The sequence below is a fragment of the Petaurus breviceps genome, unplaced genomic scaffold, assembly GCF_028583685.1.
Source record: "Petaurus breviceps papuanus isolate PSGF00001 unplaced genomic scaffold, PetGlider_PUasm1.0 90881, whole genome shotgun sequence".
Lineage (NCBI taxonomy): Eukaryota > Metazoa > Chordata > Mammalia > Diprotodontia > Petauridae > Petaurus > Petaurus breviceps.
This window is the reverse complement of record NW_027187369.1, coordinates 6,315,749-6,342,913: the sequence shown is the minus strand read 5'-3', so window position 1 is coordinate 6,342,913 and position 27,165 is coordinate 6,315,749. Positions and strand designations below refer to the sequence as shown.

The 27,165-nt window shown below is 42.8% G+C and overlaps 1 protein-coding gene across 3 annotated transcripts in view; it reads right to left on the bottom strand.

The window, feature by feature from the left end:
* OCRL (OCRL inositol polyphosphate-5-phosphatase) overlaps window positions 1-26,981 on the bottom strand; it is a 55,140-nt gene extending 28,159 nt beyond the window's left edge. Inside the window, exons 1-12 of one of the 3 annotated variants that reach the window (XM_069074045.1) lie at window positions 26,908-26,981; window positions 21,614-21,693; window positions 17,629-17,664; window positions 13,405-13,515; window positions 12,938-13,033; window positions 12,370-12,490; window positions 12,114-12,275; window positions 9,340-9,441; window positions 8,102-8,216; window positions 6,911-7,027; window positions 6,624-6,805; window positions 4,879-4,990 (exon numbers count right to left, since the gene is read on the bottom strand). In XM_069074045.1, the coding sequence (XP_068930146.1) occupies window positions 4,879-4,990; window positions 6,624-6,805; window positions 6,911-7,027; window positions 8,102-8,216; window positions 9,340-9,441; window positions 12,114-12,275; window positions 12,370-12,458 (879 nt within the window). In that variant the 5' untranslated portion in view covers window positions 12,459-12,490; window positions 12,938-13,033; window positions 13,405-13,515; ... (1 more) ...; window positions 21,614-21,693; window positions 26,908-26,981. Of the gene's footprint in view, window positions 1-4,878; window positions 4,991-6,623; window positions 6,806-6,910; window positions 7,028-8,101; window positions 8,217-9,339; window positions 9,442-12,113; window positions 12,276-12,369; window positions 12,491-12,937; window positions 13,034-13,404; window positions 13,516-17,628; window positions 17,668-21,613; window positions 21,694-26,907 lie in introns of all 3 variants that reach the window. The other 2 variants (XM_069074044.1, XM_069074046.1) reach the window with 2 other exon arrangements.
* Between the last annotated feature and the right edge of the window lie 184 nt (window positions 26,982-27,165).

Here is a 27,165-nt window from a genome sequence, read left to right as displayed (position 1 = left end):
GGTCTTTTTTAGTCCTCATCTTTCTTGATCCCTTGGCCTGGCCTCTGACAATGCTGACCACCCTCTTCTCTCTAGGTTTTCATGACTCTGCGTTTTCCTAGTTTTCCTCCTACCTGTCTGACTACTCCTCCTCAGTCTCCCTTATTGGCTCTTCAGCTTGTGGGTGTCCCAAAGGTCTATCCTCAAGTCACTTCTCTTCTCCCTCCCTCTAAACGTTTCTCACTCAGTGTCTCATCAGTTCCCATGGATTCAATTATCATCTCTATGCAAATGATTCAGATCTATTTATGCAGCCCTAACCTTTTTCCTGACTTTTGGTCTTTCACCTCCAACTGCCTATTGGCCATCTCATACTGGTTGTCCCATAAATAACCTCAACATGTGTAAAACTGAATTCATTCTCTTTTCCCCAAAACCCTCCCCCTCTTCCCAACTTCCATCCTTCAAATCACCCAAGTTGACGATCTAGGTGCCATCTGGGACCTCTCACGTTTACGGTCAAACAGGGGAAGTGTCAAGATGCCAAGTCCTGCCTCCCCAAGTCCCACCCCTCTCCTCCATGCCTCCTTCTCTCCTCTGACACTGCTACCACCCTGGGCCAGGCCTTCATCACTTCGCTCCTGGACGATTCCCATCACTTTCCGGTTAGTATCCCTCCCTGCTCCATTCAGCTGCCAAAAGCACAGGTCTGACCACGTCACCCTCTTATTTAATAAACCCCAGTGGCTCCCTATCACATTCAGGTAAGATCCTCTGCCTTTTCAATCCCTTCATAACTTGGCCTCCTCCTACCTCTGTAGCCTCCTTATGCCCCATTCCCCTCTGTATGTCCTGTGATGCAGTGACAGGAGGCACTGGCCTCCTTTACTCTTCCTCCAACAAGACAGGCCAACTCCTGACTCCATCCACACCTTTTCACTTGCTGTCTCCCATGCCTGACATACTCTCCCTCCCTTGTCTCTTCAGTGTGGTTTCCTTCTAGTCTCACCTAAATCCCACCTTCTTCAAGGAGCCCACACCGGTCTTCCTGCTCCTCTGTTTCCTGTCTTTCCTTGCTACCTTCAGCTCTCAGCCAAAGTCTCACCGTCTGTGTGAAGCCTTTCCCCATGCGCCTTAACTGCACTTTCCCTGCCACTGATTATCCCCAATTTATGCACTGGGGAGCTGGTCTGCACACAGGTGTCTGCACACTGTCTCCCCCATTAGACGGTGAGCTCCCTGACACCAGGGACTGTTTCTGCCTTTCTTTGTAGCCCCAATGCTTAGCACAGTGCCTGGCAGGCACATAGGACGAGTTTAACAAACTCTTGGTCACTTTCTAAGCTCTGGGGATAGAAATACAAAGAATGAAATAAGCCCTACTCATAATGAGCTCACATTCCTCACCAATTTCTAGCACCACTCTGGCCTGACTTTCCTGCCTTGGCAGTCTCAATCCTGTCAATAACCCATTCATTTCTTCTCTGTCTTCTGCCCTTAAATACTTTGGCCCTGTGTACTAAAGCTACTTACACTTCCCTAAACCTCAAGCCTGATTACCAGTAACCCATTCACCTTCTCCACTCCTATTCAGGATCAGAAGTAATTCACTGAGATACAAATGGGGCTCCCAGGCAAGGAATTAATTTCAGAATTAAGGACTGAGGAGTAGATACACCAGAGGTGTCAGAAGGAGATACATTTCATAGTGGTATGAATGTTCACCTAATTGTTCACTGGACCTCATAAACATTGTCTAGGTCTCCTGGAAAGCTGCATGGTGTCGTATGGTAGAAGGGGACTGGTAGATTTTTAGTCAGAGGCCCAGGAATCAAATCCTACTTCTCCGAGCTGTCTGACCTGAAGAAAAATCATGACCCTTCTCTGGGCCTCAATTTCCTGTTCTGTAAAATGCTGATACACTACAAATTTATATTGTCTAATCTCAACTGGGTGCTAGGTGACACTGCAGTGAATGGAGCATGGGGCCTAGAATCAGGAAGACCTGAGTTTAAATCTGGCCTCAGACACTTATTAGCTATGTGACCCTGGGTAAGTCACTTAACCCTGTTTACCTCAGCTTCCTCATCTGTAAAATGAGGAGAAGAAAATGGCAAACCACTCCAGTATCTTTGTGAAGAAAACCCCAAATAGGGTCACAGAGAATTAGACACAACTTAAATGACACTAACAATCTCAACTATGCTCTCACTACTGCCTCCCCCCCATCTCTTTATTGTTTCCTCATTGACCTAGGCCCACTGTGGCTGTTACACACCTTCTCTTCTCTCCTCAAGCCTTTTAACACCACTCCATCCCAGCAAAAACTCCCAATTTACTGAGTAAAAACAAAAACAGAGGCAGCTAGGTGGCATGGTGAATAGAGCACCAGCCCTGGAGTCAGGAGGACCCCGAGTTCAAATCTGGCCTCAGACACTTTACTAGCTGTGTGACCTTGGGTAAGTCACTTAACCCTGACTGCCTTGCCTTTCCCCCTCCAAAACAAAGATAAAATACAAGAGTCCATCTGTTATATATTCTGTCTTCTTCACATACCTCAAAACCCCTCTACACTGTCCCCAATTCTCTCCTCCTTTGCTCCCATGGCTAAGGAAGAGGGAGCCCTTCTGCTGGCCAAGTCAAAGGCTTCTACTTGTACCTTTGACCCCAGGACATGGCCCCATCAATCATCTCCTCTTTTTCATTTTCAATTTTTACTTATGAGCCAGCTCCTGCCCTATTATCTTCAAACCTGCCAGGGTCTCCCCCATCCTTAAAAAGCTTCGCTTGACCTTTCTATCCCTCCTCAAGCTATCGTCCTATCTATCCCCATGCCCTTTCACAGCCCCAATTCTAGAAACAGTCGCCTATACTAGATGTTTCCACTGCCTCACTTTCCAACCCCTTACCATCTAACTTCTAACACCACCACTCTTAAGTTGCCTCTCCTCCCTCATCACTTGATTTCTTGACCTTTCATTTGACACTACTGACTACCCTCCCCTAAGTTTCAATGACACTCTTGGTTCTCCTCCTAACCGTCTGGTCCTTCAAGGCTCCATTCTGAATCTTCTTCCCTGTCTCCAAAATCTCACTGACTCTACTCTCTGCTGACTACTCTCAAACTGATAGCTCCAATCCTAATCTTTGTCCTAGACTCTATTCCTACATCACCAACTGGCAGCTAGACATCTCCCTTGGGTGTCACGTCAATGGCACCTCAAAAGTAATGTGTCCAAAATGGATCTTTGCCCCTAAAACCTACCTCTTCTCCAAACACCCACCCCCGTTTCTGTTGAAGGCACTACCATTCTCCTAGTCACCAGGTTCACAGCTTCAGCATAGTGCTTGACTCTGTTCCATCCCTTACTCTCTTATCAAATCGGCTGCCAAATCTCTCTGAAACATCAGTCCCTTTTTTCTCTGCTCAGTCACCACCTTAATTCGGGGCTCTTATCACTTCTGGGCTATTACAACAGCATTCTAGTTATTCTCTCTGCCTGAGGCCTCTCCCCTCTCCAGGCCAATGTCCACACAACTTGCCAAAATAACTTCCCCAAATAAAAGGTTTCCCTATGCTACACCCCTTGGCAAGAAGCTTCAATGGCTCCCTATTTCCTCTAGGCTAAAACACAAGCTTCTCATACTGGCATTCATTCCCCATGTGGCCCTTCACAATGTGGCTCCAGTCTCCCTTTCCAGGCTTATTTCCTGTGTATTCTAGCTTTCAGTCTAACTAGCCTGTTTACTTTTCCCTAAACTTAGTACATCATCTCCTGCCTTTCTGTCTCTGCAGTCTGTTCCCCATGCCTAGTTCCTTAACCCTTAATTCACCTCTGGTAAGACTGAGCTGCCTTGTTCTCTCCCTCCTCAAGCGATCTGCTTACATGGTGACCCACCCCATAAAATGGAAGTGCCTTGTTGCTTTGGGATCCCTAATAAACAATAGTTGAGCTAAATTAAATGGCACACTCAAAGCTTCCCAAAAAGCCAAACTCGGCAGCAAAGCCAGGTCTCCCGACTCTTAGGCTCATCCCTTTCCACAATAGCACTGGGAAATTCCCTCTAAGGAAAAAGGGGCTAAATAAGCATTTATATAGTCCCTACTATGTTCCAAGCACTGTGCTAAGCACTTTTTTTTTTACAAAGATTATCTCATTGAGAAATCCTCAAGTCACATTTGGGACTTGAAGACAAATTCATTGCCACTGGAAAAAAAAGAATAAATGTCAAGCTTCCCCAAAATGGAATTTCATAGAAAAATTTCAAAATCAATTTCAAAGTCTTCTAGTGTCTCTCCAGTGCTCCTGTCTCTTACTGGCTTGCTCTCAGTTCCCACAGCACATTGACCTCCATCATCTGTCTAGGCAAACTCTTCTCCCAGTCAGCACACTCACTTCTTCCCTCTCATTTCCTGAGCACTTGCTCAGCCTGCTAAATCATCATGGAACAGTCCCACCTCCTCTCCCCCTCCTTTAAATCTGGGCTCAAGGCCGGCCTCTTCCCGGAAGCTCTTCCCAATTAGCCCTCCCCATCCTCTGGCCCATCACTTATCTGATTTCTACTGTACATAGGTTTAGGGTGCCCTATTAGAATAGAACTCTTTGAGATAAGAGATATTATCTAATCCTTAATGCAATACATTTCCCAGCATCCAATGTGGTAGCAATAGAGCCTGGAGTGGGGCCACAATGCATATATGCTGAAAGACAGGACCTGTTTTCCCAAGGATTACACACACTCTTCCCAAGTCCAGGGATCCCAGAACAGGCCTTCCACTCACTTCCCCAGCTTGGAAAGCCACCAAGCCTTCCCCTCATTAGTCTCTCTTCTCCCCTGCCACTCTCAAACTGATCTCAGAGAATGGCTAGAGAATGGAAATGGGGGCCATTTCCTCACCTGGTCCAGCTTTAAGAGCTTGTGAAGTTCATTCCTGTTAATAAGCATTTTCACTTCATTGGCATCAGGCATGCAGAGTCTGTAGTTCAAATCTCCCAACCAGATAACGACACTAAGGGGAAAGACAAACACAAGAGAAAAACCAGGAATGAACAGACAAGCTCAGAGGGCTGAGAATGCCTAGGCCAAAACAACTCCCTAAGGGCATCTAATGGAAGGAGGAGAGGCTGCTGGTGCTACGTAATTCATCTAGTATCTTCTGGCCCAAGCTAGAGAGGCCTGCCTTGCAAATCCCTACAGAAGGCAAAAATCCACACCAGACAAAGAGCTGCAAAATTACTGGGAAAGCAGGACCTTCCCTGCCACCCCTAACTCCACTCCCATATACGCCCTGCCCTCCCTGCTCATATCTGGCGGGGCAAAGAATCCAGAAGATGTACAAGAGAATTCGGAAGCCGAAAAAAAAAAATGAGATGTATTTCTCGGACCATTTCAGGCTTTTGCCAGGCCCTCAGCAGTGGGGAAAGTGGAAGTCTACTACAAGAGCTTTCCCTGCAGCAGAACAAGCAGTGTCAGGGTTCGCCAGGGGTGGGGGCCCCTATTTCCAAGGCCCAGTCTAGTTCTACGGCTGTGACTTTCACTGGTACATTCTGCTTTGGTGTCCCATTCCTAGCATAGGAGATAGAGTAGTCTGTCATGTTATGTGGCTCCTGACCTTCGAAACAGGTCCCCAAATGTGCTGATGGAAGCCCCATGGAGCTCCTGAAAGTATCTGCACATGAGTGTTATTGGAGCCTGAGGCACACTTCAAAGGACATTCTCCTATCAATTGTCTGCCTCAAGTTCCACTTCCAAGTGGTTATTTAGGATAAGCCATAAAGTGAAAGGGACCTTTGTAACCATTTAGTCCTTATTTTAGAACTGAGATAGCTGAGGCCCAGAGAGCCCAAGTGACTTGCCTACAGTCACACAGTGGCAAAGGGGCATTTTGTTGATCTAAACTGTGTATTCAAATGGAGAGAATCTGGAAAAAAGTCAAAGGACTCTAAATTCTGAGGCTTTGATCTTTACCGCTATGGAATTTAGTCTGAATTCCCATCATTGGCCCAGTCTGGATATGAGCAAATAAAATCATTTTCCTTACCTCCCATTTCCCCTGATTGCCTCATCTCATGTTGGTCCTGATATTCCCAGATCTCTGTATCCTGGCTCATCTGATGGTTCAACTGGCTACTCAACTCACCTCATATCCCCTAATTTCCTTAATTACATTTCAATCACAAACCACCTTTCATCTCCTAATTGTTCCAGAATGATTGATTTCTATCCCCTTTAAATCCCCATCCCTAAGATTTCACTCAGTCCCCATATTCCTGGAACAAAAATCTCCCAATGATGCTTGCCAAGAGACTTCTTCTGCCATTCCTTCCTGAGTTCCCACAAACAACAAACACCTACTCCTTGCAACAATCCCAAAGCTCTGTAAAGAGTACTGGGTATGGAACCGGGGCCTCTGGGTTCAAATTCTGGCCTTTTCACCTCTAGATCTATGATTCTGTGACCTCTTAAGATCTAAGACCTCTTTTCCAGATCTAAGCCTATGATCTTAGGAGACCACTACTCCTAAAAGACTCCCTTCTCCTTCTGATCCATTTTGTCAAATGTTATAAGTTCTTCCTTTACAGAAAGCTTTCTACCCGATCCCATCATGCCCCTGGGAAGCTAAAGCGGAGCTAGATACTCACTCGTGCTTCATGATGTTTAGAGGACCCTGATTTGGGACCAAGAAAGTCATTCGGGAACAGATGTCTTTATAATCCTGATTTCGACGTTCAAAGTCTTCTACGTGGGCAGCCAGATGAGAATTGACAATGCAAAATGTAGTGTTGTGGAACAAAAATCTTACGGCAACAGCCCCTTTGTTACCCTGGTGGGAAGAGCGATTATCTACAATGATCACCAAAGCCAAGAGAGCAAGGATATTTCATATGAACACAGATAAATAGTTCACTTCCAACCTGAAGCAACTTACCATTTTTCCCATGAGTCCTGTTCCCACAGTTTCTGTTACAACATCATGGAGGTATTTACATTGGTCTTTTTTGGCAAATATAAGTAGCATCATCCCAACAAGGCGAACTAGCTGAACCTAAGAGACGAGTGGATGGGAGTATTTAAGAAGTTAGCAGAAATACTCATTGTTAAAATTACTTGTAAAATGTAGAGCACTTTCAAGTTTACAAAGTTCCTTGGGGCAGCTAGGTGGCACAGTGAATAGAGCACCGGCCCTGGAGTCAGGAGGACCTGAGTTCAAATCTGGCCTCAGACACTTAACACAAAAACTAGCCATGTGGCCTCGGGCAAGTCACTTAACCCCAATTGTCCTCCAAAAGCAAAAACATTTTAAAAATAAGAAGTCCTAATACACTGAGGAAATAGTAGGGGATAAAAGAGAGAGAAGAAAAAACACCAAATGAAAGAAATGCAATGTAGGCTAAAGCCCTTAGCAGAGGACTTTTTAACCTTTTTTTGAGTCCTGGACCCCTTTGGCAGTCAGTCTGGTGAAGCCTAGGGTTTCCTTCTCAGAATGCAGTTTTTAAAAGCATAAACTAAAATACCCAGGCCTACAAAGGAAAACAATTATATTGAAATCCGGTGATCAAAATGCTTTAAAGAAAACCCAAGTTCCAAGTTGAAACTTGCTGCTCTAGAAAGAGAATGAAACAAGTGCAAATCTCTTCAGAGTAGAACTTAATTTCAAATTTAAAAAAGGAAAAAATATTTAAAAGAGAAATGAAGAGAAATTCTAACTCTGAAAGAATTTTTAAAAGAAAAGATAGAAGTGGAATGGGCTGCCTCAGAAGGTAGTGAGTTCCTCTTCAGGAGAGGTGATTCTTGTTCAGGCCTCTGTAGGGGGGCCTAGGACCTAATGGCCCCTGAAGGAAGACTTTGGACCTGATGGCCTCTGTGGGGGGGCCCTTCCAACTTGGGGATTCTGTGATTTTCTGAGTAAAATATCTAAGCCTGACCATATCATCTGAGAACAATTTTAGTGTTGGGATACTCTTCACCCAGGTAATGGATGGCCTGGATCAGTCTGGCATTTCTCATTATTCCAGGCTGGAACAAATTCATTTTCAGCTACCCTATTAGAGCACATTACGGATTGTAGAGAACTTGCTGATAAATCCCATGCTAAAGAAGAAAATTCAACTGGACTCACTTTCTTATACTTGGCTTTGTAGTGTAAGGCTCTGCCCACAGATGTCAGCCACTCCTGCTCTTTCGTAGACTCAAAGTAAAAGAAAGCTTCGGTGCTTAAATCCAGTTCTTGAAATCTAGTAAAAAAGGGATATAGAGATTAATACATACTGCTTCAGCTATTTCTAACCTACTCCTTCTCAAGTCTAGAAAAACAATCAGTACTTTCCTAGAAGTGTCCTAGTCACTCCAGTGTCCAGTGATGACATGGAACTTTCTTTTATGAAGTTTCTAACGTTTTATTTATAAAGGCATATTAAAAAACAATCCACTGAATGTTATGTATTTCCAAAAGGTAGGAAACAGTTTGGCTTTGAGATCTGAAGAAGCTATTGCTACAAAATTATCACAAATTTTGGCTTTTAAGATAAAAAAAAATCTATATAAAAATATTCATGGAAACTTCATTTTTTATAGCAAAAAGTTGTAAACAATAGGAATCAATTGTTGAGGAATGATTGCATAAACGGTGTTGTATTGATGAAACAGATTGTTATTACTGTGCCAATTATAAGTAATACAAAGAAATATGGAGAGACTTACATGAAGACATAACGAAGGCAGAATCAGACCAATCCACTTACAAATATCAACCATATAAAAACAATGGCAGCAATGAAACCCAACAGTCAAAGAAAAGGAAAACATGGGGCAGCTAGGTGGCAAAGTGAATAGAGCACTGGCCCTGGAGTCAGGAGGACCTGAGTTCAAACCTGGCCTCAGACACTTCACACAAAAACTAGCCATGTGGCCTTGGGCAAGTCATTTAACCCCAATTGCCTTGCCTTCCCCCCTCAAAAAAAAAAAAAAGGAAAACAGAAGGGGAACACAGCAGCAAGACATTCTTCTTGTAATCATAACACATGTATGTGTTAAACACACATAAAATTGTAACTAATTTGGATGACTGGTTTTATGTCTTATAGTTATTTCTAAAATTTGATTTGCTAATAGTCACTAAGGTTAGAATTTGAAAATTTGTCCTCCAAATATGATTTTCTATGGAACTGTCTGTTTCCTTACGTTGTATACACTACCAGTCTGTTTGTAGTCATACAGAACTGTCCCATAAGTCAACTCACACTGCTGGTTTTCATAGATCTTGAGTGTTTAACCAAAAAGATTTTTCTAAAGCAAAACCAAGAAGGAGAGAGGTAGACTGGCCCCAAGCAAACAGGAAAAGATGACAAGATCTCTTACCCAAGGCAGTAAATATCTGGAGGATCAATATCACAGTTCAGCCAGGGTTCCAAAGCACTGTCTGGAGACTGACCATTCACATTCCATGTTCCAACAAAGAACCTGGTACATACCAATGACCAAAACAGATTATTTTAAAAAACAAAATAAAAATCCAAATATGAGCCAATATAAAGTTTTTTATGTTACCCATGTTGGAGGATGCAGCACTTAGGAAAAAGTTATTTCAAACAGGATTTCAAAATCTGGTCAGACATGCAAGCAAACATCCCTGTTCCCAGCACCCATGAGTACACATAGATGTGCTCCCTCCCATTCAGCACCTAAATTGTTTTCCTTAGGAAAATCTATGAAAATGAGCACTATAATAGTTTACATTTTTGCTAGCACTGTAAAAGTGCTAATAGAAAGCACTAACCTCACAATAGTCAGTGCAGGTACAATTATTCCCATTTTACAGAAGAAACTGAGGTTTAGCAAAGGGAAGAGTCTTGCCCACAGTCACAAAGCAAAATGAAGCTAACTACACAAGACAATTTATGTATTTATTTATTTACCATTACCAATTTTTACATCTAGAGAAATTAGGCGACTACTTGATGGGAATAACTTGGAGACAACAAATTTATTTTCACGTATACTCAGACTCCAGGACTTTTAAAGAGAAGCGGCAACTTTATTAGAAGCTAGAATCAAGTCTGCTGCCTTTTTTTTCCCATAGGCTACCATGGCACTGTACAGACCTGTGATTTCATTGATGTGGGGAAGGCCCCAGAGGGAAAACTCTCTCCAGTATACAAATTAGCAGCTCATTTGTAGCTTATCATCTTCTAGAGTAGCTTTGGGCACTTTTGACTTGCCCGTGGTCACACAGATAGTATGTGTCAGAGGAAGGACTGGAACCAAGGCCTTTCTCACTCCAGATGGGCTTCAAATCACTACTCCAACACTGCTTCATTACTATATAGAATAACACCAAGGATAAACCTATAACTATCTGAATTGTTTACATACAAAGGTCATAGGGAAAGAAGAATAATTGGAGAGTACGACTTACGATAGTAGGGATAGCTTAACTAGAATGCATGGAATATGATTGGACAATCTGGGACCCTAAAGTACATTGTTCAAGAAAGACTGCAAGGAAGATGGCACCGTTTATGATACATAGCTTGCCAGGTGCTGGGGGAAGACAGAAAGTTTAGACCAGATGCTATTCCCCTGTCCTCAAGGAGCTTACAATCTAGTAAGAGAATAAGACACAGATTCATAAAAATACTTAATAACAATAACGATGAAGACAACCATTTTAGCACAGTGCTAAATCCTTTAGAATGATGTCACGTGGTAAGTGCATTCGAATTACAAAATGAATTCATTACCAGTTGTGCTGAAGGTTGGTAATTGTAAAGTTTCCCATAGAGAGGAGTCAAATTTGAGTTTTAAAGGATGACATCCCAGATATTGGGAAGAGTATGAGGGTTAGAGGCAGAAATCTGACCTTTTCTCCCTTGGATGTCACACAGTAAGTGCACGGCTTGGACTCTGATTGTCCATTATTGTTATCTGTATATACAAACCCTATCCTCCCATGAACTTTATGAGGGTAGAGACTGTGCCTTCTTTTCTCTGACCAAGTAGTCAAAAGTCCTTTAAAAACAATGAAAATAAGGAGTCCGTTCCTATAAAGTCAAATTCTTCAGCAATCACTAAACACTGCCTGATCATGTAAGCACCCTATTTATACCCATTCCCTGCCAAGTTATCTGTCCTCCGATGGTAAGGTACTATATGTACAAAATAGTACAGAACATTAAGTCAATTGGCCAAATAATTTGGGCAGATGGCGTCTTAGCTAAGCTTTGTGTCTCCCTTGGTGCGCCTAGCTCAGGACTCTCCAGCCAGCAGCTCTTAAATTTTTGTTACACTGAGTGTAGTTGGAAGTATGGGAATGAGTTCAAAGGGAAGAAAAGTATTTAGGTTAGGGCAAGAATGGAAAAGAACATTACAAAAGTCTGTTCCAGACCTCCAAGTCAGAAGGAGGCAGTAGGTGAAACCTTAGGTAGCTCTGAGTCAGGATCTATTGATGATGGGGGGAGGGGAAGGGCCTTCAATATTTAATTACCCAGACATTTCCCTGAAAAATTATTTCACAGGTAAACAGACGAACAAGTTGTTAAAGTGTGTTGAAAAGCAGTCTCTTAGTTTAGATTATTTCAATTTTTTTCTTATTAACTTAAAAGATCTTGTCATAGCTCTAAAGATGGATGGTACTCTCAGGAAAGGTGACCACAAAGGAATAAAATCCTTATGTTTTGGCAAACTGAATTTGGCAACAAATTGGTAATTAAAAATTCTATAGGAGGGAGCAGCTAGGTAGCGCAGTGAATAAAATACTGGCTCTGGAATCAGAAGGACCTGAGTTCAAATCCAGCCTCAGACACTTAACATTAAAAAAAAAAAAAAAAGTAGCCATGTGCCCTTGGAAAAGTCACTTAACCCCAACTGCCCAACCCCCCCCCCTCCAAAAAAAAAAATAAAAAAAAAATAAATTCTATGGGAGGTTGTGGAATCTCCCCAGATGACTGCAAAGACCACAACTATCTGCCTTGACCCTTAACCAACTGGGAGAGAATCAGATGGCCCTTTTCATTCTCTGAGTTATTCAGGAAGGTTTAAAGGTGGTAACCAAAATGTCAAAGAATACTCCTTACACATATGATGTATCCACCCTCCTTCCCTTTGGGTAGGGAGGGAAAAAAAGTCATGCTAACCTGAAAGTCTTAATATTCACATATTCTTTCTCTCGCTTTGTCAGAATGTGTCTGATGAGGCCCTCTCGCTGCCCAGACTGGGAGGCGGGTACAAAGAGCTTCCGCATGGTATTGGTCACTTTCGGCTGGTCTTTGCCTATAGCTTCCTTTTCCCGTAAAAACCTGGCAAGGGAATAAGGGGAATCAAAACCACAATTCTCTTGAAGTCAGAGTCCCTCTTATAGGACTGAGGGACTTCTCAGACAGTACTACTTACTGTTTGCTCATGTGGCCTGGGGGTGGTGGGGGCTCCCGATGGGTCTTCATCTGCTGATTTTGCATATTTCCTTTCTTCCCCAAACTCATGTCACTGAAATTATCTTCAAATCCAAGCACTCCTGAAAATGCAAGTATTCAAGTTATCAGGGAAGCTTTGCCCCCCTCCCCTAAAAGAGTTCAGAACTAAAGGAGAAAAGGTTAAAGGAAAAAAGGGATAACTTCCAGGCAAGCCAGGGTAGGCTAGAAATTTGAGTACTTTCAGACCAAAAGATACCAGGGAGGGTGGGGAAAAAGCATTACCTTGGAGGTCTTGGGGGCAAGCACATCAATCAGGAAGGGGTGATATACTAAGTAGAAGTAAAGACACATTAACCTGGAACGTGAAGTGATACCATACACTACAGGAAGGGTTAGAAGGAACATTGGGGAGCTGGCCGGACCAAGGAAAACCAGACCCCTGGACACTCCCAACACTGCCATTTATTCAAGTCACCTCATCTGTCTAGATAAAAATATCATGACCACAATGATCAGAGCAATCATGGAAAGAGATGCTTCTTCAGTACCTGAAACATCCAATTCACTGGGAGCTTTTTTTGCAGGTTCTAATGACTTGTACCAGCTGGTGGTCTCCCGGAACTCAGAAAATGAAGATTTATGAGCTACAGAGAGAAAGAGAGTAATAAGCATGAAAAAACTGGCCCCCCAATAACAAAAGGTTATTTGCCCTGGGCTCTCAACTGTACGAAACACAACAGTTTCCCTAAAAATCAACTGTGATGGCCCTGGGGTCAACTCAGGGCATCCAAATTGACTATAAAGGAGACCTATGATAAGCAGTGACAGTTCTGCCTTCCAAGGCAGCTCTAGATTTGAACACTCCTCCCCCAAACCTATCCTTCCAAGTCCATCTAGAAAAGAACAGGCCTCTAGGTCCCTGTTCAATGGTCTTGGTAAATTCTACTCTGTGTCAACATATAAGAAATCCACTTCTACCCAAAGGAGATAAGAAAACCACCAAGTATCAATTTACCATCCTGAGCCGCAATAATGTCTGAGAGGAAAATTAGGCACTCATCCTCATCAGGGATTTCGAAGAAACGTTCTTCAGTACCTTCGCCCTGGACCTGGATTTTGCAGGGAGCTAGAAAAAGGCAAACAGAGGGCTAGGGACCAGGACTGGCTGATCATGAGCTTAACTCTTAATTTTTTTTTTCAAATGGGAGAATGCAAATCACAAAGAATATAAAACACTGACAAAATCATATTAATAGCTGACATTCACAGAATACACCTCAAGGTTTGAAAATCCCTTTCCATGCATTATCTCATTTGATTCTCACAATAATCCTGGGAGGTATTTACAGGTATTATTTTCCCTATCTTACAGATGATGATGATAATGATAGCTAACATTTATATAGCACTTACTATGGGTCAGGCATTGTGTTAAATGTTTTTACAAATATTATAACAACTCTGGGAGGTAGGTGCTATTATTTTCATCCCCATTTTAGAGATGGGAAAACCAAGGCAAACAGATTGCATAACTTGCCCAAGGTCATATGGCTAACAAGTATCTGAGGCCAGATTGAACTTGGGTCTTTCTGATTCCAGGCCTATGCTCTATCAACTGTGCTACCTACCTACCTTGGTCAGGAAGCAAGTAAATAGACTGAAGGATCTAAACCCAGGTTTTCTTGATTATAAAGGCAATGTTCTTTCCACAACATTACACTGCCTCAAGCAACACTACAGATTAAGAACTAGAAAGGGAAAAGGCCAGGCCAGAAATTCAAAGTGGAATTAGAAGCCCTAAGGGTTAAAGGGCCAAGAAAGCCTGCTGTGCTAATGCAGGAGGTAAACTGATGTTCTTAGGAACCAACTTCCACAAAAACCAGTCCAAGATATTGACAGGAATAACCCAGAAAAGAACTGAATACCCTCAGAGGCTGATGGGCCACGGAAATGGGCAAGCTAATGTAATAATACCCACTGCAACCTCACGTTATAGTAACATTTCCAAGAAAGTCAAAAGTCAACCCATAATGTTGGACATTATGGGGAGGGAGAAAGGGGGTGTCTATCCCCAGTGAAAGTATGTCCAGCACTATCAACTGGCCTCACTTTGCTGTGGGTCCCCATTATTTTTAGCTAGTTACAGCTTAAAACCAGAGAAAATGCAAGTGGGATGGTTTGCTGATTTAGTAGCCACATTAAGGTACACAGGATTGTCTTAGGCCTTCCTGAAACAGGAGCATTCTGCCCAATCCCCTTCCAAATGGAAAATCCCTAATAAGCAATAATAACTACTATTCATGATGGCTATTAAAATGATCTCCCAAATACAACATAAAAGCAGTATCCTATAGTCATTTAGTAAAAATAAAAATAAATGTAAAGGAGTAGAAGATCTATCTAGACTTTTTCTTTATATGAAACAAATACTTGGCATGGAATTCATTTCTTTGTCCTGGTAGGGCAGTGACCCATTTGACAACCTTTGTCTAACTTCTTTTCCCTAGGGCTCATAATCTGCTGGGGTTTATTTTATTTTATTATTTATTTATTTATTTATTAATCTGCTGGTTTTAGTTAAGAAAAAAAGAAGAAGAGATTTACCATAGGACAAGCACACACTAGGAGCAAGAGTAGGACCAAAAGGAGGACACCCAGGGAAAGAGAGAAGTACAGGCTGCCTCAAATCCTTTCTGGAAGCATAAAGAATCAATAAAATAAATAACAAAAGCGAGAACAGAGTAAAATGCAAGGGAGAGAGAAAAGGGATGGGGCTGGGGGCAAGGGGTCAAGGGGTCAAGGGCCAATCTGGCAATCAGAAGCTGCCAAGAGGCAAAGAAGAAAACTCCTTTGGGCCCATGCCCACCCCTTTCCTACAGAATCTTTATGAAAAATGTCAAGATGTATAAGACTGTGGGATAGGAGATTTTAGATAAGAATATTTTCCTTAGGGGGCGGCTAGATGGTGCAGTGAATAGAGCACTGGCCCTGGAGTCAGGAGGACCCAAGTTCAAATCTGACTTCTACACCTGACACACTTACTAGCTGTGTGACTTTGAGCAAGTCACTTAACCCTAATTGTCCTCCAAAAAGCAAAAAAAAGAATATTCTCCTCAACTCTGTGAAAGATATTCTGGCAAAACTGAACAGCTTCTAAAATTAGGGCCCCAGATGAACTCAGAGAACTCCATATATCCCACCTGACAACAGCATCTGGACTAAGGACTCCAGCTGCATGTCAGGCATTCCTGTGGCACTAATCCCAAAGAGACCTCAAAGCAAGAATCAAAGGAAGTTTATAATGGTTCATTCCCAACACCCAGGGGATTCCCATGGCCCCAGATGAACACAAGCCCTTTAGAGTGATCTCTAAAACAGTACTGCAGATCATGTTACTTCTTTCTCTTAGAAAATCATAGAAACTTGAGGCTGAGAGGGAACTGAGAGATAGATCTAGGCCAACCCTTGCATTTTACAGGCAAGAATCTGGAAGAGTTCCAACCTAAAACCATGCTACAAAGGTAACTTCTTTCAAACAAGCTAATTCTCTCTAATTGAAGTTCATAAGTTAGAAAGTCCTCTCCTCCCAGGAGGTAAATGCCTACAGAAATCCCGATAATGGCGAACCACCTGAAGTAATCAAATCAGGACCAGCAGATGACCCAAGAAGCTACAGGCCCAAAGGCTCAACTATTTGCTTACTTGCAACAAACTCTATATGCCCTGACAGGCAGGCAATGCTCAGGTCAGATATCAAAGTGAAAACTGGCTTTCCTCTAGGTTTTCCTGTAATGCAAGAATGATTCTTGCTAAATTTCCCTCCAGTCCAATCCTCTCCACTGCTGCTAATATATGTGCCAACACATGACTGATTTCTCTACTATAGGAGAGGATGTAATAAGGCCCATAGGAAAGGATGCAATCAAGACCATTTTTTTGATAAATGCTGCTTAGTTTGACTTTTCAGTTTCAGGTCAGAACCTCACATGGAACAGAACCTACTGCCATTATCTCATTTTGACAGAAAGGTCAGCTGTTGCTGTTGCTGCTACTGCTACAGCTACAGTTAAGGCTAAGGATTCAGGCTATTACTGCCTCTGCTCTGTTTTTATCTTTTTCTCCTTCTCTTTTGTAAGCATAACACATGGGTAGGTTATGTTCTCACTTGGACATCTGCAAATCAGGGGCCAGCAGCTGGGTTTATTTAACTCAGTCTTATAGAATCAGAAAGCTGGGAAGCGTAGCTACGCTACTCCAAACTGCCAAGAGAATCCTTTTATTTTTTTTGCTTTTTGGAGGGGCAATTGGGGTTAAGTGACTTGCCCAAGGTCACACAGCTAGTTTTTGTGTAAGTGTCTGAGGCCGGATTTGAATTCGGGTCCTCCTGACTCCAGGGCCAGTGCTCTATTCACTGCACCACCTAGCCGCCCCCAAGAGAATCCTAATATCAGAACTAGAAGGGGCCTAAGGAAGCTGTGGCTACCCGAAACCATTAGACTCAGCTAAAGGCTTGAACTGGTAAATAAAACCATGTATACGATCTATTTCCTCTAGCACAACATCATGCACTCCTCCATCAAGGTTAGGAAGAACATTAGGTTAGGAAGATTCCGGTTCAGTGGCCAGATCTGATGGCCCACAGCAACCTCCCAAGTGCTATTTTTCTCCTCCCCATAACACATTACAATGAAAAAATGGTAAACAGTAAAGAACAGCTTGCAAAGGAAGTCAAAGATGAATGTGTTTTGAAAAGTCCAAAGGAAAGTGAAGAGATGGACCAAGCTCCCTCTGTCCTGGATACAGACTCCTAGGAAAGAAGGGGGCTTAAAAAAAAACAAGAAAAGGTGGCACCTGAGAGAAAGTATTTCAGTAACTCTGTAGTCCCCGAAGACAATATAAAGAAAGGAAAATAGAATTATCTACTGAGTGGAGGGAAAAAACCCCAGGGGTAAGAGAAGGTAGCAGCACAGACACAAAGCAAAGTTAGAGAGAGCTCTTCTTAGTGATTTGGCTCAAGGCAACAATCACTGGTAGCCTGAAGGCATTTCAGGGCCCAGTCTGTTTTCCATTTTTACTAAAATTCTAGCTTGCCACCTGATTTCTTTTGCATTTTATCTGGGGCTAATTTGTATAGCTGCCTTAAAAAGATGGAGAACAGAGGCTAGAGGGAATACCATTCTTCTCCCCCCCCCCCATACTTATTGTTTATTTGCCCAGATTTATTCAAGAAAATACTCACTGTTGGCTGCTACGTCAATCAGTAGAGTTTCATCTGCTTCTGGGAAAAAATGTGAATTAGTAAGGGAAATATAATTTATAAACATCAAAAGAATTACCAACTCAAAAAGCACTCCAGCCTTCAATAATCACTTTTAGGTCTTGAAAGTCATTTAGAAAACCCTTGACCTTTTGGGAAGGTACCTAGGGTTCTGAGACTGCATAGACATCAACTAAGAGAAAATTTTATCGCTCAAATAATCAAAGAGAATCTTCAAAACAAGGCACACTCCTGCAGTACAAGTTCATACAGTCGGGGAAATAATGCCAGTATAAATTCAAATAAAGAAAATTTAATTCCCCTTAACCAAATAACCAGTTTAATATACTACGTCTTCAGATGTTTTCTATTTGGAGACTAAAGGTAAATAAGGGACCTCAAAAGGCCAGAAATTACTGTCATAACATAGATCCATTGGGTCTAACCTTCCTAGGGATCCAAGTCACTTAGGGGCACAGTTCCTCTGAAGGTTTTTTACTGCCTTCTGGCTATGTTTAGCACCTGTGACCTCAGAGCCATGCACACTCAGGAGGCAGCCAGTTAGTTACTGGCCCCTTCTGGAGAATTGGGCCTGTGCTCTCCTTTGGTTCTGGCTGCTTGCTGTCAAGTTCTCTCACCTTTGGACTCTGGACTGTTCCTCCCTCGCTTTCCTCAACTTGGCTTCATGGCCCTAGGTTTTTCAGATTCATGTGTATGAATACTACTACTACTGTGTATTATAGCTACGTGTCCTTGTGTCTGATCCCCTTAAGTATACTGTAAGGCCCATCTAGACCCTTATGATCATAGACTGTCTAACACAGGACAGCCTATACCCGTTACTGTCCTGCCATGGCACTTTATCACTTGCAAAAGCATTCATTTGATTCTTATGCAAATATTATGTCACTCCCCTCTTCAAAAAACCTTCAGGGGCTCCCTATTGCCCAACAAGTACAGTTAAAATTTCCCATTTCTGGTACTCAAGGCCTGCCACTATCTTTTGCAACATTATCTTCAATCACTTCCTTCTGTTGCACATGCTACCAGCCCAACTAGTCTATTCTGCCCCTTGAGCTTTCCTACCTTGGTGTCTTTGTGCAGTGGTTCCCTGTACCTTGATTCTTCCCCTCTTTGCCCACTGAATTCCTCCCTAGTCTTGAAAGTCCTTCACTGTCACAAAGCTTTTCCTGCTCCTCAGTAATGTCCTTGCCCTCTGGACATAAGATCTTCTGCCTCCTGTAGCCCTTTGTTTCAGATGTCTCTAGTGTATTTTATGGTGTGTTATGTGTAGACATGACAGCCCTCCTTTTTCATTCATTCATTTTTCTGGGTCAATGCCTTATCTCCCTGGATAAAAGGTAAGTTTCATGAGGACAGGGACCCTGTGTCATCTAAACTGTCTTTCCTCCAGTACTAGCAGAGAGCTCTGCAAGAGAAGGGACCAGAACAATGATCTTTGGATGGAATGGTGGCAAAGAGACGGTGAGGCAGACAGAGAACACTACTAAGTCTTTTTCCAGTTCCAGACAGTGGTCTAAAGACAATCATGAATTTGGGCCCACCCTGCTAAACAAGAAAAATTTAAAACCCACCAGGAATTAACCCAAGTGGGACAGGTAGGTAGCACAATGGGTAGAGTACCAGTCTTGGAATCAGGAGGACCTGAGTTCAAATCCAGCTTCAGGCACTTATTAGCTATGTGACCCTGGGTAAGTCACTTAACTCCCATTGCCCCATCCCCTCCCAAAAAAAAGAATTAATGAATACTATAGAGTATCTTCCTTTAGCTCTGTGCAATGCTCAAAAGTACAACTTGTATAAATAATATATGGACTGGAAAGTGAGTAGGCTATGTAAGAAGTAACATGTCCCCTATAAAAATAAGGACAGGGTTTTTGAGCTTTTCATGTACTATGGGACCCTTTGGCAGTCTGGAGAAGCCTACAAACCCCTTATCAAAATAATACATTTTTGGAGAAAATTTCTTAATAGAAGGAAATGCTAAACTGCACTTGGAAGTTAGTGAAAATAAAGCTGTCATTTTTTTTCCATCCAAGTACACAGACTCCCAAAAATCTATCCATAGGATACCTTGAGGGTCTGTGGGCCCCAGGTTAAGAAGCCCTACACTAGACTTATCATTTCTAAATCCCAGAGAAGAAATGCTGAAATATCACAATTTTCCAAAATTTGCAATTCATTTCTTCTCACTGAAATCTGTGATTGAGGAAATGGGGGTGGGAAGGGTTGATCTTTGAGGTAGGAGGAACACAGGGCATCCTGGAGGCAGAGCAAGCTGTCAGGGCTCTTTGGCATTTCCCCCTAGCCAAATGGCATAAGGGGCTACGTGTAAGCCTGAGAACATGCCACACTTGGAAGACTGATATAACCTGCCAAGATATCCACATAGCAAAGCATGAAGGTAGCATCTGGCTGGTCAAATAATTCCCAGCTCTTCAGTGCTATGTTGAAAGCAGTAGCCAGGCCTCTCCCCAGAGGTCCTCCCCGGTACACTAAGCTTCTTCCTGCCTGCTAAATCAGGTAGGCCCAGAGGAGACATTGTAAAACCATCCTCAACTGTTCAACTGCCTAGATCAATTCAATTTGAGGTTACAGAATTAGCACGTACTGTGAAATGAAATAACAGCTTCTGTTCTCAATCCCTAGATAGGAATTCAAAAGAGCAGAGGCCCAAACACTTTTTCCCCTGGAATGGCCTTCCCTGTGATTCATCAGTATTAAGGCTTAACAATATGGACTACAGACCTTGAGATATTTTGGTTGGGCTGGGCTTCCCCCCCACAACCCCAAAGGGTTGGAATTTCACACGATGGGGAGAATGACAAAAGATACATAAAATGCTGCCACTTTCAGACAAGTGTGGAGACCCATAGTTTGGGTCAGTGAGTGCAGCGGGTTCAGCTTGCATGTGGATCAATCATCATTCATTTCAATTCAACAAACCTTTACTGAATGTCTACTGTGCGTCGGACACTATGCTGCATGATGAGGCAGATGGAATGTTTGGATTAGGCATGAGGAACAATGTGAGCAAAAGTAGACAAATGGGGGGTGGCTAGGTGGCACAGTGAATAGAGCACCGACCCTGGAGTCAGGAAGACCTGAGTTCAAATCTGGCCTCAGACACTTAACACAAAAACTAGCCATGTGACCTTGGGCAAGTCACTTAACCCCAACTGCCCTCCAAAAAGCAAAAAAAAAAAAAAATGTAGACAGAGGTGAGAAAGCATGAGTAGATTCACAGGACAGAGCAGTTTGGATTGAATGAAGTGTAGTGTGTGTGGAAGAGAGAACAACATGAGCTAAGGCTAGAAAGGTAGGGGAGTGACAGATTTGGGGAGGCCTTGAATACCAGGCCAAAGAGTCTGACCTTCCCACATTAGGCAAAATGAAACCATTGAAGATTTCTGCACATGGGAGTGTTGTCACCAGATCTGAGCATAAGGTAGGTTAGTTTATAGCTGTGGTGTGAAGGACAGATTGGAGGAGGACCTGAAAAAATTTATTAGCAGTAAATTGCCCTGGTGCAGCCAGCCTTGTAGTAGGGTGGTGGCCATGGGAATAGAGAGGAGGGGATAAATGTGAGGGATTTTGCAGAGGTGAAAATGACAGGCAGTGAGAGGTGAGATGAAGGGACAGGTCAAGAGAAAAGCTCTGGTCTCTGGCCACGGGACAATCCACCTCCTTAAGCCTAGACAATGAGCCAACAAGAATGAGTCACAAAGTGAAGCAGAGTGGAGAGAATTGGTTCTACCTAAAAACCTTCCCGGGACAAATCATTTAAAGCACTCGTCCCGCTAACCGTGGCTTTAATAGACTCATCTTTGTACACCTGTTGTACAACACTAATTGTGACTGGGTTTGAATATATGTGATGCCAGATAACATAATGATGACCGAAGAAGGAAAATTATGAAACTAGCTAAGTAATCAAAGCTTGTACCTTGTACACATTTAAAGTAGTTATTAATAGGAATGATTTCTTCTTCAGGCACCTCCTTTTCATAAAACTCGATTATTAACCTAGGAAACAGAAGGATGGATCTAAGAGCAGCAGCCAATGAAAAATGTTAAAAGTACCAAATAACAGTCCCCATTTCTTTAACGTGACACACTTCTTTACATACGTTACCTCATTTGAGTCTCATCCCACCCCATGAAGCAGGTAATATGTTATCATGATCATGTTATCATGAAAACACATTATCATCATTATGAATAGGGAAACTGAAGCAGAGAGAGATGACCATCACATGATTCATCAAGGTGAAAAGCTGGGACCCTTAGGCCCAGATCACCTGACTTCAAATCGAGTGCTCTTTCCAGGACACTGTACCGCCTCACCAAAGTTATATTCACATTGAGAATCTACATTCATTAGAGGATTATGGCCACAAGATCTCTTGTTTTATTAGACTTCCTGCATGTGCTTTCTATAGCATATATAGGGCAGCACTGACAGCTAGGGATTGCCCCAAAGTGGTGGCCTTGAGGGGTCATTTTTGACATCTCACAGCAGGGTAGATGACAGAGAGAACACTGTTGTGTGTCCTCACCCTATAAGTGTTTACAAGCTAAGCCACATGATGTTGATTGCTCTGGGGAAGCTGCAAAAAAAAGATTCATCACCTCTCAGCCCAACCTTTAGGAGATGAACTTTTCTACATTTAATGAGGCTAGTTCTCAGATGAAGATGACTGTTGTGCTCAAAGTCTTGGCCTCCTGGTAGGAAGCCTAATATGATTACAGATCACCTAATATGAAGGTCCTCCTGGTAGGAGGACCTTCCAGATCCTTTGCACTGAGAGTCCAGGGTCAGCTCTACACCATGATCTATGGAGGACTTGGTATATAGGATTTGAGAACTATCCCTTGTGGGAGGGAGGACCCCATAAATCTCTCTTCCTATTTTCTTGCTTATCAAGAAAACTTTCTGAATGTAATTTGACTTCCCAAAGACACAAGAAACCCCACACCATGGATGGGATTTGCAGTCTATGAAATCCTTTTAGAAACATCTCCTTAACTAAGGAGATTTAAAGAAAGTTCAATGATCAGATTAATAGCTTCCTGTTAAGTATAAGACAGTATGTAATCGATGAAAAATAATCTACACCTTTGGAATGTATGTTAAAGAAAACCCATTGAGAACTGAAAGGTATATTTTTTTAACAAGAACTGTAAATGATGTGGTTCTGATGGTGTCCAGAACGAAGATTGGACAAGTAAAAAAAAAAATCAAGTTACTGTCCTAGAGATACAGACATAACTATTTAGTCACTAGAATGCTATTTTCAATAATGGAATTAGAATAGTTCACCATGGCCTATGGGAAATATCTTTTGAAACTATTACAAGTCCTTTAGCTCTGACTACATGTGATCACCATACACAACTTGGTTTACTAATTCAGTACTCAGAAACAGCTAATAAGTGGAAGAACAGATTTATAAATCATAATATAACAGTATACATACAGGTGTTATACCATTATTAATTAACAAATCTTATTAATTAATAATATAATATGCATACAGGTATATTATCATGTGAATTAATAACACTGTAAATACACAAATGTTATTATAATGTGTGAATATGATAATATGTAAATACTGAATTTGAATCAAGAATAATGACACCTGAGATAGTGTGGCCTAATGGGAAGAACCAGAGTTCTTATTTCTCCACTTACTAGTTAGGCCACTTGGACTAGTAACTGAAGGTCCTAGCTTGGGCTGTTTTTTTCTTTTTTCCCAAGAAAATAGGCAGGATGAGAAGGACAATAATTCCTGTGAACCCTATCTCTTAGGATAAATCATTCAAAGGATTCAAATGAGATAACATGTGAACTAATTGTAATGAACTATCAAATACTATATTTAAGCAGTACACTAAATATTCCAAGTGATAGGTCAATTGTCACTGTTCTGAGAGCCAGATCCAGCCAAAGAACCTTTTCCACGTCAATCAAGGTGCAGAATTCTATACAACAGAGAGGACATAGGAAAAGGCTGGGCAAAACCAGCTTAGTTTTGTTGATGATAATAATAATCAAATAGCTTTCACATGCAAACAATCTCTTGTAACTTTGGTCAGGCTAAGTTAGGTCACTCAGGCCCTGGTCACTCTCAGGAGAATTGAATATAGAGTTGAGTTGGGAAAGTCTGAACCATGTTAATCCCACCAAGATACCACACCCTATAAGGAGGTCCAGTCTGAATCAGAAGCTAAGTCACTCACTGAGTAACATGGAAAAATGTTCTTTAGTTAGTCCTTTAATAACTGAATAAACTGATTGATAATTCAATAACCTGTTGAGATTTTTGCTGGCTCAATTAAGCTACCAGATGGTCTGACCAAGGTAGGATGAAATAACAGCTCTTTGTTATGTCATCCTTCAGGGAATATCTGCTGAAAGATATGAATGAGAATTACACAGGGAAGTACCAAAGCTCACAGATCCTTCGAGGTACCCCTGACTGATCAGACCCTAGAGCACAGGTGCCTACTGAGGTCACAGCAGCAGGTCAGCCCATGCCAGGCTAGAGAATCAGTGACAGTTGAGGATGGGAGGAGGTCACCTGGATGGTCTGGCAAGGTGAGAGATGGGAGGCATCTGATGCAGAACTGATTTGAATCAGTATGTCTGCTCTTGGAGGACTGGACAGTAACTTGATTAGAAAATGAGAGAGGATAGGAGTAAGCAGAGATTATAGGAGCTTCTAGAACCTGGCTGCCAAAGAGTTAGCCAGCTAGCTCAGAGTGAAAGTGATATTTAACGGTCAGCATGAAGACCTCAGAAGGTTCTGACTAGGGGAACAGTCAGGGCCCTTGGCACAGGTAATGCTGATGACTGTGGTCACTAGAAAGGCTATTTTGAGTACAGATAAGGTGGCAATGGTATGAAAATCTGGCAGCCACAATGGATAATCACTCACCAGATTATTCTTTTGATCAGTCACAAGTAATTTATCAAACTCATACTTCGTGCTGTGCAAAGCTATTAAGAGTTTTTTGCCCCCAAGTCACTTAGTGGAAGAGTTATTAGTCCCCAATTAGTGGGGGGTGGGGGGAAAGCTCTGAATTCAGAGCCAGGGGACCTGGGCTTGAGTCCCAGCTCTGATACTTACACTAGCCGTGTGACCCCTTGGGTCAAATCATTAAAGTGGTAATGCCTAAAGCCACTATTCTGGTATCAAAAGTCGGCTAAAGGAATTTCTGATTTTCTCATCAATGGTTGCCATTGGGGACCAAGCCTAGTCTGTTAAAAGTAACAGAAAGCTTTTCTAAAGCACTTTTATTTCAGCTTTTCCTAAACATTTTCACATCTATTATCTCATTTTATCCACATCACACACTGAAAAGGACAAGCAAGGTGGAGACGTGTTATTATTCTCCTGGTCCTGACATGAGAAATGAGAGCCAAAGAGATCGAGACTGATATGGTGTAAAAAACATTAAATCTGCATTTGACTGGAGTTTGAATTTTGGCTCCCCCAATTACTCTGTAATCTTGGAAAAGTCAACTTTCTAACTCTGACCCTCAGTTTCCTCCCCTGCAAAATGGAGATGATGATACTTGCACATTTATCTTGTAGGGCTATTTTGAACAACGCTTCAAAGGCTGAAAAAGTCAGATTCTAGTATTATAATTATAATTAAAGTTAGAACCCTTCTTTGGGCTTGTTTCTTTATCTGTAAAATCAATAAACCTTGAAGGAATATCAGGTGTTCTCATGCTTCCTAAGCCTCAGAGGGTTCCCTCACTTGTAAAATGGGGATATTTGTACTATCTATCCTTAAAAAAAGTCTAAGAGAAGCACTAAATCATAAGGGGAAATGAAAAGGCCCAACTTTGGAGCTGGCCTACTTGGGTTCAAAGTCCTTTCTATGATAGAGAGGCTTTATCACCCTGAGCAAGTCACTTAGGATGATAAACTTTCTTGGGATTGAGGATTCAAAGCAGGACTGATTTCCCATGGTAGTGGGAGTTAACCTCATGCAGAGTTCTTTATGAAATCCCAAGTTCACACAAAAGAGAAAAGGAAGGGGGCAGATAGAGAAGAGTAATTTGTTTTTAACACTAGGATGAAGTGACAGGCCAAGCCATTTTTCACTTGTGGCCTTAGTTTTCTATTCTGTAACATTAAAGAACTGGCTTTCTTCCATCTCCAACTTTGCTAGTTTCCAGACTTTCTGTAGCTTTTCTATCATCTCCCCCATCACTTCTCTGGAAAATAAGGGTGGTTGGATTATCTCTCTACAGAGGTCATCAGAGCCCCTCCAGTTCTAAATCTAGGCAGCTAGTTATAGGGCTGGGCTTAGAGGTGGAAAACCCAGGTTCTAATCCCGACTAAGACACTTCCTAGTCATGTGTGACCTTGAGCAAGCCACCTATGTTTGCCTCACTTTTCATATCTGTAAAATGGGGATAATAATAGCACTTTCCACCCAGGGTTGCTGTGAAGATCAAATGAGATAATGATGTTATAATTATTGTTACTATTATTATTATATCTATGGTCCCTTCCCCTTCCCTGGGCCCCCCTTATCTCTCAGTAGAATGAGGTTGGCAGCAAAGCAAAGTTTGTAACATGGACAAAGCTCTGGACTTAGAGTCAGGAAAACTTGGATTCCATTCTTGTCTCCCACTTTATCGACCCACCGCCCTGCTGCCCGCCGCCCCCCCCCCCCCCCCCCCCCCCCCCCCCCCCCCAGCAAGTCATTAATGTCTCTAGGCCTCAGTTTCCTCATGTAAAATGACTGGGTTGGGGTCAAAGACCTTTGAGGTCTCCTCTACTCTAAAATGTTGAATTTAGGAATAGAGCCCCTCCCAGGTCTACAAATCCTTAATCCTATGAATTGGGGGAGGGGGCGTCCTTATACTGGGGAACACCCCTAAGGGCTCATAAAAGGGCCTCAAAAAGCTTCCCCTCCTGCTCCCCCCTCCTCCTTTGTCCCCCCAAGATTCCCACCCATTCTCCTTTTCCTTCCCCATCCCATCTGCCTTCCTCCCCTCTCCCACCACCCTTTTCTGCTACCCTCCCCAATTCTCCTGCCCCTCCTCCCGTGCCGCCCAGTCCTCGGAAGGCACTGCTCTTCAACCCTGGGCCTGGGCGCCGCGCCCGGTGGTGGCCGAGGCTGGCTGCCTGGCAGAGTAGTCCCTGCCTGCCCGGGGGTACCCAGGGCCCGGAGGATTCCCCTCCCCCCTAGCCGTATCGGGAGGCTACTTACTCAAACTGTTCGCCCCTTTTGGCCAGGGTCAAGCAGCAGGCCTCTCGATCGGGACCCTTCAACTCCCAGCCCACGATTGAATGAAGGGGTGGTCAAGGAATACAAACTCAAAGCCCAGGGACACCGGGGAAGGAGGCGCGCTCCCTCCCCAGCCCCGCCCGGCCCCCGTTTCTGTTACGGCCGCCCCCAGCGGTGGCGCCCCCTGCCGGGGCGAAGGCGAGGGCGATAGCGACAGAACCCGTTCCCTCCCGTCTCCCC